The 15,122-nt window shown below is 35.7% G+C and overlaps 2 protein-coding genes and 1 long non-coding RNA gene across 5 annotated transcripts; 2 read left to right on the top strand and 1 right to left on the bottom strand.

Moving 5' to 3' along the window:
- Nucleotides 1–277: 277 nt before the first annotated feature.
- On the top strand, nucleotides 278–6,879 carry LOC116122664 (YTH domain-containing protein ECT4-like). Its single transcript, XM_031408495.1, has 7 exons — nucleotides 278–465; nucleotides 1,256–1,575; nucleotides 1,895–1,968; nucleotides 2,056–2,460; nucleotides 3,371–3,877; nucleotides 4,712–4,924; nucleotides 5,938–6,879. Exons 4-7 carry the CDS (start codon nucleotides 2,083–2,085, stop codon nucleotides 6,334–6,336), a joined length of 1,497 nt encoding a protein of 498 aa, XP_031264355.1. The 5' UTR covers nucleotides 278–465; nucleotides 1,256–1,575; nucleotides 1,895–1,968; nucleotides 2,056–2,082; the 3' UTR covers nucleotides 6,337–6,879.
- A 1,130-nt stretch (nucleotides 6,880–8,009) lies between these two features.
- Nucleotides 8,010–10,177, top strand: LOC116122671. Of its 3 annotated transcripts, none has more exons than XR_004126935.1 (4): nucleotides 8,010–8,492; nucleotides 9,003–9,407; nucleotides 9,500–9,998; nucleotides 10,106–10,177. It is a non-coding gene; the product is annotated as an uncharacterized LOC116122671 (long non-coding RNA). The 3 variants fall into 3 exon arrangements; XR_004126934.1 differs by having other exon boundaries at nucleotides 8,993–9,407; XR_004126933.1 differs by having other exon boundaries at nucleotides 8,010–9,407.
- Nucleotides 10,178–13,489: 3,312 nt separating this feature from the next.
- LOC116122614 lies at nucleotides 13,490–15,112 on the bottom strand. The gene is made up of 4 exons (XM_031408444.1): nucleotides 14,805–15,112; nucleotides 14,529–14,669; nucleotides 14,006–14,273; nucleotides 13,490–13,846 (listed from the first exon to the last, which is right to left on the bottom strand). The coding sequence occupies exons 1-4, from the start codon at nucleotides 15,110–15,112 to the stop codon at nucleotides 13,490–13,492; spliced, it is 1,074 nt and encodes a 357-aa protein (XP_031264304.1).
- Between the last annotated feature and the right edge of the window lie 10 nt (nucleotides 15,113–15,122).

Raw genomic sequence — 15,122 nt, 5'->3', positions numbered from 1 at the left:
ATTTTGTTCTATACCGTTAGATTGTTGCCTTGTAGTTCTCACCCTTGGATTATGGTCAAAGGTGCGTTCATTGTCCCCTTGTGAACACCAGCCACCAAAGGTAGAAATTGTGCTATATTTGATTTTAAATTTTAATTATTTTATAATTTAAAATAATTAAAAAAAATTAAGTGGAGGCAACGTTACCAAGGTGGAATCAAATTACATTGGTATTGAAATGAAGTCAAATTTAAAACAAAACCACATCTTAGTAAGCATCAATCACAAACATTTTACTTACTAAATACACTCCTACTAATACTATTCTAAATACTTCATAAAAATCAAATCTCTCAAATTCTCCAAACCAAAACCCCTTTTCCCTCTCAATTCCACTTAGGGTTTTCTTTCTTTTCAATTCCTTCTTTCAGATCTCTCTTCTCATGGACACCCCTCTTCACGATCAGGATCGAATCGTCTCCACTGGTAGTTTACACCCCCCCACTCTTTCTACTTCGATTCCCTCTTCTTTCTTTCTTTCTTTCTCTTTTCTTTAATTTTTGCACAATTTTCTTAACTGCATTGTCTTTCATTTTGTCTTTTACTTTCGGGGCTGCTATCTGGGTTTTATTGGGTTTTGAATTCGTATTGACGTGGTTAATTTCTTGGTTTCCGTATGGGTTTTTAGTTATTCTTTTGGGTTGAATGATGTTTTCTGTTTCTAGGGTTTAGGAATTTGTGGGGGTAGTTGGTTTGTGATTTAGTTTCTCTTCAAGAGAGCATGTTTGTAAAATTTCAGTTTAATTTATCGTGAAGAAATGCAAGAAATGCATCTAACCATGTTCTGAGCTTAGTAGATGCTATGCTTCTATGCTGAGTAGAGAATTTGATGCTTGCTGTTTGCTGGAATTGTTGTTTAATGACACCGGGTCCGCTAGATATATATTTCTGTTCCGTGAACAGAGACCTTGACTGCACAGGGTATTCTTTACTATAATATGTTTGTGTGTTGATGCTTATATTGGGCATGGTTTTGACCTTTGTGTTTGCCTACTTAAGTTTAGCTTATGTGACCAGTTTGCAATTTCTGTGGTTCTTGAGAAACTTAGTGCGTTTCATTCTTTTTGCATTCTGTTTTGGTTAAGAGCTGTCTGTCTGTGTGTGTCAGATTGGTTATTTCTAAGCCTACTGTGTTGAGCTTCCATGAGAACTCCGTTGTGATTTCCTATGTTTTTTCTGCTCTATTAAGTTACTGAATATTCAATTATGGGTGCAGGAGAGAGGCCTGTCAAGCCAAGTAATTTAACAGAGCAGGTATTTGGTTGAGAATTTCTTAGTAACCGTCTTTTCAGTATATTTGTTTACATATTATGCAAGATTAGGTTGTTCGACTAGCTCTTCATTTTGTAATCTATTAGCAGCTAGTTTCAACAAAAGATGAAAGGATTGTTTCAGCAAATCCTTCTCCGGATGCAGCCGTCATAGGGCTTCCAAAGGATGCCAAAGAAAATCCAGAATCTGCTGATAGTGGAGAGCTTGGCACTGTCCACACACTAAATACTTATGCTTTCCATGAACAAAATCTACCATATGGTGGTTAGTTTCTGGATCCTTGCTGCTATAACTTTTTTAGAAATATGAAGCCTTAATATCACTGTTGGCAGACGTCCCATCTCTAACAACAATGTGAAATTTATACTATATTAATACTTTGTTTTCAATTTGATCCATTTTGGAATTCGAACTAGCTTGTTTGCTTCCAGTAGCAGATTTGAAGCCAGATATATTACAATAAGTTTTGACTTTTTGATTTTCTTTTTTGGAACTTCAAGGATGCAGCTTGCAATTTCTTCTGCTATCGTTTCTTGTAATTATGTAGAAAATTATGGGGATTAATTCTTAAATTCTGTTTCAGGTTATGGAAATAACACTACTACATCGGATAGATATTCTCAATATGCTAATGCTGATGGCTTGCATGTATCTCCGGTAAGGATGAGTCTCTCACTATGGCATCTTTAAAATCCATTTCGCTGATTATATTTGTAAACACATTCTAATGTTAAGCTGATTCAGGTTATCTACAATGACAATACATCCCTAATGTTCCATTCTGGTTATGGCTTCAATCCTGAAATGGCTTATGGACAATACTCTCCAGTTGCTACACCATTGCCTTCTATAATGGTGGAAGGCCAGCTGTACTCACCACAGCAAATCCCTTTCTCTCCAACTTATTACCCGCAGGCTGGTCTGCCAAATGTGCCACCGGTTCCAGTATCACCATCTGAGCTGATGACATCAGAAAGTAGTGCTGACAACTTGCTTTTTGGACCAGGATCAGGTTATTTTGTACACTTTGGTGGATCATTTGGTGGAGGGAATGTATCTGGAAATCATGGTTCTAGTCCTTTAACTTCTCCAGCAGCTTATCCTCAACCAATGGGCATACTTGGGTCATATGAGCAGAATGTTGGGCAGGTATGTTCTTAATTTGATTTACATTATTATCATGTTTGAGGTAGTATTCCTAAAAGGTAAAACTCTAATATATTGATCTAATTCATGTTGACTAGCTATGTACCGTAAGATCATCATAGCTTAAGCGAGGCTCTGGTAAATTATGGAACACACATCGTTTGAGATCCTACCTTCTTAAAAAGGATTTATTTACCTTACCTCCTGTCGTTGCTTGTTACTTTTGGTTTTGAAAGTGACAATTAGTTAAGTAAAATTAGCACATCGGGCCAGTTTCATGTATCCTTACAAATATTTTACAATTCAATTAATAGAGCTTTAGAAGTTATTCAAAATTTTAGTGTGTCACAATATATTAAGAAGCTCTGTGCTGTTAAGTACTGCATTTTTGCTAGCTTAAAAACCTCGTTTCAAGAACATATTGCAGTCATATTATATGCCTACTTACCATCATGGTGTGGATTCAATGACTAACAACTGGATATACATTAAGTGTCTAGAAATTCATTTAAGTTTGACGGAAAGTGCTTTAGGAGTTATTTGTTAATTTAAATATGCCAAAAAGGATCCAGAAGCTGAATCACACAAACTTTCTGCTATTTTGCTAGCTAAAATATTTCAAGAGAATATTGATTAATGTTACTAGACATCATGTTCTGTTGGTAATAAGTTATGTAATGCCATGTAATCGACTTATGCTTGAAAAATCAATAATTGACTCTAGATGCACTGGAAAATTTATCATGGTTCTTTATGGCTGAATGATTCTTTTAGAGAATATTTGACTGAGTGATTGCAGGGTAGATGAATGCTTCGTATACTTTATTATGGTGTTAAACAATTAGTGCTTTCCTGATTCTATGACATTTTATGTATGAACTTTCTCCTTGGCACTAACACCATATAGTTGCAGATTTCTCAACAAGGAGCATTTAATGGATTTGGATTAATGTCGAGTTCCTCCCCTGGAGGTTACCCTCCTGGTGGCCCTTATCAGAGCTCATATTTTGGGAGTAATGACCGGTTGCGACCTGCTCTTGACAAGGGCAGAAGACGAGAGAGGGACCAGGATTCAAATAGCGTTTCTAATGATTCACATGGTATTGATCGCAATCGAGGACCAAGGGCTTCAAAAGTGAAGGGAAAGGGTACCTCTGAACAGAGCTCTTCATCTAGTAATAGCAAAAACAACGTAACAGGCTTACAAATTAATCTTGAGCTATACAACCGGCCAGACTTTGTCACTGAATATGAGAATGCCAAGTTCTTCGTCATCAAGTCCTTTAGTGAGGACAATGTTCACAAAAGTATCAAGTACAATGTTTGGGCCAGCACACCTCATGGAAATAAAAAATTAGATGCAGCTTATCATGAAGCAAACAATACAAGTGGCAGCTTTCCAGTCTTCCTTCTGTTTTCGGTACGTGAGTTTGACCTAAGATGACTAATATACCAAATATATTGGAGCAACTTAGGTAATTGGTGGCTGAAGCAAATATAGATTGAGTAAAAGAAGCAGTACCATATTAAAAAAGTACTAAAAATAAGGGATTATTGATGATGGTATATGATAGACATTTCTGGTGATTGCTAGTTCCGTTGAGCGGTCATAGCTTTTAACATTTTATTCAATGTTATTTGCCATAATAGAAGTCAGTGGTATAAACAGGTGTCATTTATGTTGAAGTGTCTTCATTGTTTTCTGCTTAAGCGAGCTATTTTAAATTTCTTTTTCTATTCATTAAGCTTAAGATATCCTCTTACTTAAAGAGTTTGCCAATGCTTGTTGAGGAAAAAGGATGTTGACTCATATCCTGTATTTGTTCCTCATAACATTAGTACTTATCTTGTCTGTGGCTGCCCCTTCCTTAAATGCTGCTGTTGTTCTCTGGTGATAATTAGTTCCTTTTTTTTTTGCTTAACATGGTTTAGTATGACTCTGCCAAGGGTATATTTCAAAGTTTTCTGTATTACTTATATTTTTGGTTAATATTAAACATGATTGTTTGATACTTAATTTCCTGGGAATTTTTCCTGCTGCTGTTGGTTTACTTTTCCTTGCTGAAACATCATTAATAACTATGTAAACACCGAGTGTAAGCAGGGTATTTCACCTCATATTTTTAGAATCATTAGGTTTCCCATGGAAACCTTTTTTCCTGCCAATTTTTCTAAACTGAATTTTGCTCGGGTGGGAATTGCATCTGTTTAGCCTATTAGTAGTCCTGAATTGTATAACTATAACTTTGTGTAGGTGAATGCCAGTGGACAGTTCTGCGGGGTGGCTGAGATGGTAGGACCTGTAGATTTTGAGAAAGATGCTGATTACTGGCAGCAAGATAGGTGGAGTGGGCAATTTCCAGTCAAATGGCATATCATCAAAGATGTTCCTAACAACCGATTTCGTCACCTTTTACTTGAAAACAATGATAATAAGCCTGTGACTCACAGTCGAGATTCGCAGGAGGTAGCTGTTTATTAAGTATATATTTATTTATTTTCTCACACCTTTTCTTTTACAAGTTATTTCTGCATATTGTCAATTGTTCAGAATCTAGTATCATTTTCAAGCATTCTCGATAACTTGTTTATGGCAAAAGTTTCTAGTTCTAAGGTTGTGGTTAAAAATTTATGATCATTTATAATCTCAGACTTCATATATTGATTTATTTTAGACCCTAGTATGCAGTATAACTTAAGTATTGGAGAATTTTTTTGTTTAGATTGATTAATGTCTGTTTGATGCTACAAGAATCTGATGACCAGTTAGCTTTGGCTATATAAGAAGCTCTCTAGGATATATATAATTTAACTTAAATGCTTGCCTTGATGTTTCCTCAATTCATTTTAATTGAGCCAATGGTTAAAATCAAAAGTCAATAATTTACATTTAATGTTGACAACTCATCAACTTTAAACCATTGGATTAGGTAGATAAATTGGTGAATTTTTTAAGTTTTAGATAGATCTATTAGAGGAGAAAGAAAAGGTGCTGTCTACTTTTTCTTGATTTACCAAAATGTATTGTTTAATCTGACCTCTGGTAACTCATAGCTGAATCTTTTTCTAGCTTTGACTTTGGTTTTTTGCTAGACTTTGTCCTCTAGCCCAGACCCTTTTTATTCTCTTGAAATTTAGAACTGGCATTAAACCTCTGTCCCAATATGCTATTCTCTACAAAAGATGCACCTATTCGTTATTGATCTTTTTTTTTTTTTTCTTTTTCTTTCACACCTTCCTCTGATGGCCTATTAAGCTCTGACTGTTACTAATTTTGAGGATACATATACCTAACATTCTTTTTGGATGCTGATGTATATTCAGGTGAAATGAAAACATGGTATTGATGCATATATTCGTTGGTATCTATATGTTGTTTTTTCCCCACTTTCCTGTGATTACATGTTAAGTTCTGGCTCTTATTAATTTTAAGGTTCAATGTACCTAACATTCTTTTTTGATGCTGATATATATAATCAGGTGAAATTAGAACAGGGTATTGAGATGTTGAAAATTTTCAAGGAGCATGATGCGCGTACATGTATACTAGATGATTTTGACTTTTATGATGAGCGGGAGAGGACTTTGAAGGAAAGGAGGGCTAGACAACAACCTCCCTTGACAAAAGATATTCCAGACTCAGTTGCTGAAAATTCTGTAAAGCAGATTTCAGATAGTTTTGATCAGGCCCTCCAGTTGGAAGACATCCCTAAGGAATCACTAAATCATGCAGGTGTTATCTCAAGAACAGATGTTTCAGTTTTGCTAGCTAGTGATCCCTTAAACCAAACTTCTGATAGCTTCTCTGTAGCCATACAGTCAGAAAATAGTAACAAAGAAAGATCTGCAGCTGAAACAGGTGGTGAGCATCAGAATTGAGCCCATTGATAACACTGAAATTATGTTGACGCTAGGAGCAGTTATTTATAGTTGTTACAGGCATCCATCTTTGGCATACTTGCTGTAACCCAACAAACTCCTAGTTCTGTTGGTGATTCTATAATTTTTTTGTTTACTGACAACATTGAGGAGGTATATCGGGCATTTGAGGAGTCAAGCTACAATCTGACAGTGATTTTTTTCTTTTGTTTTTGTTATTTTTGGTCAATTGTTCATTGCAGTTGAAAATTGATCGAGGTCAGCTCAGGCAGGAAGAGAGTCTGATATCTGACCTTGTGCATTATTGTTTGAATATGATCTAGGTTGAAGATGGTGTTGAGCAATGTCAAGTAGTCGGATGAATCCGTGTGGGAGTTGCTTGTGTATACTATATGCCTGATGCCTTATTGGATGTAATCTTTAGAGTTTTATTTTTCCAGTTTTCTGAGGGCTTTTGGTTAATGCAAGGATTTGTAAACTTACCCAATTTTGGGAGGAAAAGAAATAAAGAAATACAACAAAATGCATTGTTACAGAAATGCAATTGCAGTGTTTTATGTTACATGTACAAGATGCTTGCTTGTGTAAATGATACACTTTTGCATTGAGATAAACTTTCATCTACCACTGCAAACTCACATGATCATCGACACTGTTTTCATGCATGCATTACCTTACAGGTCGTCTCTCTGGCGGTGAAGACGCTATGAAATATGATGTGGCAGATTTCGGGACTGACGTGGTGTCTGGCATGGAGCAAGGGACAGTGGAGACTAGGAGTTTTGACCAAGTACCCACCAAGAAGTCAATTCATGGTTATTGTATTGATTCTCGTCATCATTTTCATTCATAAACCCAAGATTTCAGGTGCATGTCCTGCTACAGCTTAAATAGGGATGACAGAAATCTGTTCCAAGTTTTCGGAAAATGCTATGCTCCAAATACGAAAGTGGGGAATTTCAAAAAGACTAAAGAGACTCTTGGGTCCGAGAATATGAATGAATTTGACAGTGAAAACGGTTTTCTATGCTTAAGAAACTACCTTCATTAGGGCTGTTCAAAATCCGAACTGCTTAAACCAACTAATCCAATCCAAATTGATCTAATTTTGATCAGCTTCGATGATTTGATTGCATCTCAATTTTTACAATCCAACTGGATTGAATTGGTTATTAGATTTCCTAAGTAAATCCAATACAAAACTAATCCAATCAAATTATTGCCTTTTAGCTTACAAATTTTAGTCTATTTTATTATTTGTTATTATGTAACAATGAATTTTTTAGTTTTACTGCTTGATAGATTTCTTTTTATTGGGTTTGTTTGCTTTTGTTATATTATTTTTATAATGGATTGTTAATTTTTTTTTTTTTTTGTATGACCCGGTAGTTTATGCATACCTCAATTAAATATTTTGGAACTCTAAAACTACCGATCGGATAAAAACTTTAGTGAAGACTACTAACTTATGTCTTCTTATAACATAATTATTTGTTTAAAATTTTTGGTTTGATATTTCCCTATGTTTAAATAATATAATAGTTGTTTAATGTCCAAATTATATAATAAATTAAAGGGAGAAGATATATTTTTCCACTTACGGTTTGACGAAATAACACGTAGAGTTTCGTAACGACATTTTCTCACTCAAAATTACCTTCCATTAGAAAAAATCCGTTATGAGAAAGGGCAAGATGGTCAACTTATCTGAAGCGCAAAAATCAAAATTCAAAAATTGAAATCTCGATCGGTGTAACTTCGCCTGAATGGTTGCCAGGTTTTCCACTAAATTGACTTAAAAGGAAAAAAAAAGGGGAGAACTAAAAGACATTTGCCTTTCTCTGTAATTGAAGCTTTAAACAGTTAGGGTTGGCGACTAGCGACTGGGGCCGTGGATGATGACGAGTGGGGTCCGAAAAGACGAAAAAGGTGGCGCTGTGGCCGTGGTAGAGGAGGAGAAGTCCAAAGAATTGACACAAATTGATAACTAGAAGGAAGACATTAGTAGATTCGTTCTATGAGACTGATCGTGGGTTGACGACAACTAGCGAAACGAGAGCGGAAATTGTTGAGCTTATTACACAGCTTGGAGCTAAGAATCCGACTCCTGCACTGAGTGAGGCGTTAACCTTGCTTAATGGCAAATGGATTCTTGCGTAAGTGTTTGTTTTGCTTTTTGGTTCGTGGGAAAATTATGGTGAAGGGATTGAATTTGGGAGTTTTTAAAATTGGGTATTTTTGTGGGTTGTTAGTACTTGAGCTAAGTTGAAATTTTGGTTAATTTAGGATGATATAATCACATAGCTTGTTTTGGTTGAATTCTACTGCTTTGGAAATGAAAATATGAAGTTATTCTGAATGAAATTTTAATCCTTTTTGATAATTTCTTTGTTTATTGCTCAAAGGCATATTTATCGCTAGAAAATTAGTGATTTTATCAATAATATATTTGGAGGGTTAGAGACTCTCAAGAACTTGGAGTTGTAAAATTGAGATAAAAACTTTGGATATTCCACTGGTGATCTTATATTCTATCACGAATATGCTTTGCAACTTTAAAAATTGTTATGTTATTAATTGTAATCAACACCAAAGTCCAAAATTGATATTTCTAAATTGTGACGCTGCTTTTATGTAATCAATTCTACTTTGATAGTATATATCAGGTGGCTGCAGAACTCACCAAGAAACTGTGTTATTTCTGACGGCAAAATTTGGTGTTTCAATTTGTACCTAGCAAAAGAGGTTGTAGATTTTCTTGAGTTGGAACAGAGATGCAGCTGTAGCACCAATAGATGGATTTATGCCTTTTCATATTGTAGTCTTGTTGATATTGGGTTTAAATTTATGTGTGGCAATGGAGGTATACATCCTTTTCTAGTTTGCTCCCCTTATTGTCAAGGGGTTAATTGCAATTGGCGAGAGTGGAGGAGATATCTCAGACAATTGACTCATTAATTGGTGAGGGCTCATATGGAAGAGTGTATTTCGGTGTTATGAGAAGTGGGCAGTCTGCAGCCATCAAGAAATTAGATTCTAGTAAGCAACCAGACCTGGAATTTCTAGCACAGGTTTGGCTTATTATTGAGCATTATCTTCAATTCTTCTATTGTTTTGCAATAAATATTTTGTCGAATTTAATAGTTCACACATGATTTTACAGGTTTCCATGGTATCAAGACTTAAACAAGAAAATATTGTTGAGCTTGTTGGTTATTGCATTGATGGCCCTCTACATGTCCTTGTCTACTAACATACTTCTAAAGGATTTCTTGATGACATTCTTCATGGTTAAGTGGTGTCATATTATTTCTATGTTTTCAACTCTTAGCTACCATACCAATAAAGATCATTATGTGGATTGACTTTATAAATCATGAAAGGTGTTTCTAGCTGAGGGGTGATCATTTATATTTAAAAATTCTGGTATTCTTTGCATATCATAATTGGTTTTAAGTTTTGTAATTGATGGTTGTGGAAGCCTAGTGTCAAACAAATTTGAGAGATGAATAGAAGATGATATTCAATTCTCAAAATAAAAAAGTTACCCTCATTCTTAATGTGCTAATTATTATGCCATTTGCAGCATCTTCAATACTGCCCTGACAATGATTTCATCTCTCCTATCACTGCAGCGTGGACAACAGAGCCTTGTGACATGGGTATGAACTTCATCTTTGTTCTTTTCTACCTCTAACTCGATTTGGAACAAACATATTTTTTTTATTTTGTTATTCTCTGTACTGATAGCTAGCAAATTCATGTGTAGCTTCATTCAAGCTGTTTTTTATGCAATTCTGGATTGTTTAAGGCAACTCCAAAACTCAGTGAAGATAAGGTGAAGCAATATGCTAAATTAAATGGAGAATACCCTCCTAAGGAAGTTGCAAAGGTACTAAAGGTGGTAACTTCGACTGAAAATAATACATGAAATGCGAGTGTTTTCGGTGGAAGAGCAAAAGATTGTGAAGAAGGTTTTGAATATCCAGAAAGCAAAGGAAAAGCAAGCTTCAAGGAGCTAGAAAGTGCGAGGGTGAAAGCCCAACTTTTTGGATTTTAAGAAATGAATGAAAAACTGGAAAAGCTACTTTTGTTGTATTGAATTCCCTATTTTTATTGGGTTTGAATTGATAAAATTTCTTATATATATATATATATATATGCATGGTAATTTTACAATCTAGATTCTTATTTATGCAAATTGGTAATGCTAATGTTTAGTTTTATTTGGGTTTAAATTGACAAAATTTAAAAATAATTAGGGTTGCAACAACTATAGGGCATTGTTTTAAATCCCGGTTTGGAGGGCAACCTGTTTTGCTACCCGGGTCACGGGTCAACTGGTCCAACCGGTTAGATCGATGACGTCAACGACAATTTTATTTTTAAAAAATTACATATTAATCCCTTAAATTTTAATATATTATAAAAAATTCCCCTAAAAAGTTCAAATTAGTCCCAAATTTTTTTATTTATTTAAAAAATGCCCCAAAAATTACCAATTAATCTCTAAAGTTTTGACATATCTCCAAAACATCCCTATAAATTATAAAGTAACCCTTATAATTTTGAAATATTACAAAAATCCCCCTAAGACTTGAACCGAACTGGAGAAGCTGCCGGGTCTCGGTCAGACCGGTCCGGCTTTTAAAACAGAGCTATAGGGACATATTGGTAATTTTAAAAGTTTTAAATTTTAAAAATCTAAGGTGATTTAAAACATTATTTTTAATAAAAAACAAGAAGGACAAATTGGTAGGCATATCAGTAATTTCATATTTAAAGAAGGGTATATTGGTGATTGATTTTGTTGATATGACAAATAATAAGAAAAATTAAGTTAAATAGTAAAGGATATTTTCGTCTTTATAGTCAACAGTAACGGATTTTCTTAACAAAACACAACGGGGGGTGGGAAAGTGTCATTTTGAAACTTACAGGTGGGAAAATGCCGTTTCGGAAAACCTTGGGTGGGAAAATGTTATTCTCCCATTATTAAAAAGTCAAACTTTGAAAAATAGTTTAATGAGGTGTATACTTAAATTGGATTTAGATAGGATCAATTGTTTTTGAGAAATTATTAAAATAGCCAAAATTTGGGGTCCTAATTGAAAACTGACCCATTCTTAAAAGTCTTTTAAAAAATAGCTTAACCTCAATTTCCACATTTTAAAATGATCAAAATACCCCTACTGTATAAACCTAATTTATTCTAACCCACTTTTCCAATTCACTCTTGAAACACACAACCCTTTACCGCATTGTAATATTAACAATTGTTACATAATTTTTGTTTCGAATCTAAGAATTTGAAGAAGTTATTTTTTCACTTGTCTCGTTTTCTCTCCTTTATTGGTGTTGTTAATGATGATTTAGAAATATATAATGGTGTTGATGTTTGGGATGATAATTAATTTGGTGTGGAGATGTTTTGGGTGGATAAGTGGATGGTCAAGTGTTGTGATTAGGAATGTATACGAGCTGAGCTGATCAAGTATCTGTCTACTCGAGCTCGACTTGACTTTTATAGTTTCGAGTTCAACTCCGAGCTCGAGTCTGGATGAGCTTTATTTGTTGAGCTTGAGCTTGAGCTTGAGCTCAAGCTCGACACCTAAATGGGGTACTTGAGCCTGGCTCAACTGCCTACCCATCATGTTGTGTACTCCTTAATGGAAGGAGTGATGGGTGGTTACTAGGTGTTTCTTTGACTCAACACAAGCGTAGAATGGGATCGTGATATCGTTCACGTAGACACAAATTGTTGACTATTGCTCAACGAAGGAAGAAAATTGATACAACTTGATAGCCTCAAGGCTAACACAGGAACAATGAAGAATATTCAGAATTTTTTTTATTATTGGGCATCGACTTTCATGAGAAACTAGCCTTTTTATAGGCTTAAACTCCTAATTATAGACTAACTGAAATTCCTAAACAATTAAGAATGAGTAAAACTCTCCAACTAATAAGAAACTGAAATTCCTAAACAATTAAGAATTAGTAAAATTGTCCAACTAATAAGAAATTGAATTTAAATCAAAATCCATGTTGTGGTCCTCCATCATTCTTCCCCACTAGAAAAGAACTCGACCTCGAGTTATTGTTGTCTAAATCTTCAATAGGATAGAACAAAGTGAGATCCATGACGTTGAAAGTCTTAGAAATACCCATGTCAGCCGGTAAATCCACCACATAAGCATTATTGTTGATCTTTTTCAGAATCTTATAAGGACCATACCTACGTTGCCTTAACTTTCCTTGATATCCCACAACTAGTCTTTCTTTCCGGAGGTAGACCATGACTTCATCGCCTTCGTTGAACACTTGAGCTCTTCGATGTTTATCAGATGAATATTTATAAGTCAAATTGCTCTCCTCCAAAGCTTGCTTCACTTCGTCGAAGAATTTCGTGTAGTTATTAGCCATAGCCAAAGCTCCCCTACTCTTGTCCTTGTTTAATGGAATTCTCGCCAAGTCAACCACATGTCTTAGAATTTTTGTGTAGACAATAGTGAACGGACTTTTTCCAGTTGATCTACTCACCGAGCTATTATAAGCAAACTCGGCTTATGCTAAAGAGAAATCCCATTGCCCCTTTTTATCTCCACAAAGGCATCTAATCAAGTTTCCTAACGATCGGTTGACAACCTCTGTCTGCCCATTAGTTTGTGGGTGAGCGGTGCTACTAAACTTTAACTCAGTGCCAAATCGCTTCCACAAAGTTAACTAGAAGGCTGCAAGAAACTTACTGTCTTTGTCTGACACGGTTGATAAAGGAATTCCATGCAATTGGACAACCTCTTGAAAGAATAGCTTTGCTAAATGTGACATTTTTGAAAACCTATCTACCACCACAAATACAGAGTCGTGCCCTCTTTGCGTTCTTGGTAATCCAGTCCATTGATACATCATCCCATGGTGCTTGTGGCATAGATAAAGGAATGTATAACCTAGTGTTTTGTTGATGCCCTTTACTTACTTGACATGTCAAACACCTTTGCACAAATTTGCTCCTACCTTTCTTTAATTGTGGCTAGTAGTACCTCCCTTCTAGTCTTGCGATAGTCTTATCTCTACCCATATGTCCACTCAAATTACTAGTATGCAACTCTCGAATCAACTTGTCTCTCAATGAGCTTCTTAGAATACATAATCAGTTTCCTTTGAACAAGTAACCCTCTTGAGCTACGAAGTCTCCTTTGGGTAAGTTCAACACATGCTTTCTCCAACTATCCCCAAAATCTTCATCATTCTCATACAAGTCCTTAAGTTGATCAAAGCCAATTACCTCAGGCACTACTTGTGTCAATAATGTAGCTCGTCGACTTAATGCATCAGCTACTCGGTTGGTTGCTCCGGACTTATGAACAATCACAAAATTAAACTTCTCTAAGTAGGCAACCCATCTTGCTAGCATGCGATCCACGTGCTTTTGAGTTCTAAAATGTTTAAGAGCTTGATGGTCTGAGTAAATAATAAACTCCCTTGGTAATAAATATGCTTCCCATGTCTTCAAACACCGGAAAACCGCATACAGCTCTTGTTGGTAAGTGGACCACTTCTGTCGTGCTTCACTTATTTTCTCACTAAAGAATACTATGGGCCACTTCTCTTATGATAGAACTCCTCTAATGCCTATGCTACTAGCATCGCATTCTAGTTCAAATACCTTCTCAAAGTTTGGCAAGGCGAGTATTGGGGCTGTTATTAGTTTCTCTTTAATCAACTCAAAACTCTTTTTGGCATTTTCTCCCCATTCAAATCTCCCTTTCTTCAGGCAGTTAGTGATTGGGGCCACAATTCCACTAAAGTTTCGGATAACCCTCTGATAAAAAGTTGTGAGCCCATGGAAACTTCGGACTTCAATAACAATTCTTGGCGTCTTCCAATCTCGGATGGCCTTTACTTTCTTTTCGTCTACTTGGACTCCTTCATTGCTTATCACAAACCCCATAAATATAAGTTTGTACAATAAAAACATGCACTTCTTCAAGTTGATATAAAGCTTGTTCTCTTTGAGTACGATCAAGACTTGTTTGAGATGTGTGAGATGCTCCTCTTTACTTTTGTTGTAGATTAAAATATCGTCAAAGTAGACGACTACAAAATTGGATAAGAAGGGTCTCAATACCTGGTTCATTAACCTCATAAAGGTGCTTGGTGCGTTGGATAGTTCGAATGGCATTACTAACCACTCGTACAAGCCATCTTTCGTCTTGAAAGTTGTTTTCCATTCATCTCTGGGTTTAATGCGTATCTGATGGTAGCCACTCTTCAAATCAATCTTTGAGAACACCTTGGCTTCATGCATTTGATCAAGCAAATCGTCAAGCCTTAGAATTGGGAACTAATACATGACTATGATCTTATTGATGGCCCAATTGTTTACACACATTCTCTAGCTTCCATCCTTTTTAGGTGTCAATAGAGCAGGTAGTGCACATAGGCTGATGCTTTCTTGTATATACCCTTTGGCCAACAAATCTTCCACCTGCATTCGCAAAACTTGGTTCTCTTTTGGACTCATGCGATAGTGAGATGAATTTGCCAGGCTGGCTCCAAGTATTAAGTCAATCTGATATTGAATGTCACGCAAGGGTGGCAATCTGGTGGGCTCAGTCATCACCTCTTCATGCTCAGTCAGTAAAGACCCCACCTTAATTGCGATAGTTTGCCTCTGTTGTTCTTCCCCTTTGACAATTAACGCTACTCTAGTCTGCGACTCTTCAAAAGACCCCAGAAATTGATCAGATTTTTCAATTGTGATTGATACCATGGTTTTCTCA

The sequence above is a fragment of the Pistacia vera genome, unplaced genomic scaffold (genome assembly GCF_008641045.1).
Source record: "Pistacia vera cultivar Batoury unplaced genomic scaffold, PisVer_v2 Contig136, whole genome shotgun sequence".
Lineage (NCBI taxonomy): Eukaryota > Viridiplantae > Streptophyta > Magnoliopsida > Sapindales > Anacardiaceae > Pistacia > Pistacia vera.
Note: the sequence above shows the minus strand (reverse complement) of the source record. Positions and strands in the feature narration are given on the sequence as shown.

Excerpts from the sequence above, each read along its gene's own strand:
- LOC116122664 (XM_031408495.1), top strand. The coding sequence starts at position 2,083 with ATGTTCCATTCTGGTTATGGCTTCAATCCTGAAATGGCTTATGGACAA. Across the intron at positions 3,878-4,711 it reads CAGTCTTCCTTCTGTTTTCG|GTGAATGCCAGTGGACAGTT; the intron begins GTACGTGAGTTT and ends AACTTTGTGTAG. Across the intron at positions 4,925-5,937 it reads ACAGTCGAGATTCGCAGGAG|GTGAAATTAGAACAGGGTAT; the intron begins GTAGCTGTTTAT and ends ATATATAATCAG.
- LOC116122614 (XM_031408444.1), bottom strand. The coding sequence starts at position 15,112 with ATGGTATCAATCACAATTGAAAAATCTGATCAATTTCTGGGGTCTTTT. Across the intron at positions 14,274-14,528 it reads AAAGATGGCTTGTACGAGTG|CAATGAAGGAGTCCAAGTAG; the intron begins GTTAGTAATGCC and ends GTTTGTGATAAG. Across the intron at positions 13,847-14,005 it reads CCTTGCCAAACTTTGAGAAG|ACATGGGAAGCATATTTATT; the intron begins GTATTTGAACTA and ends CGGTGTTTGAAG.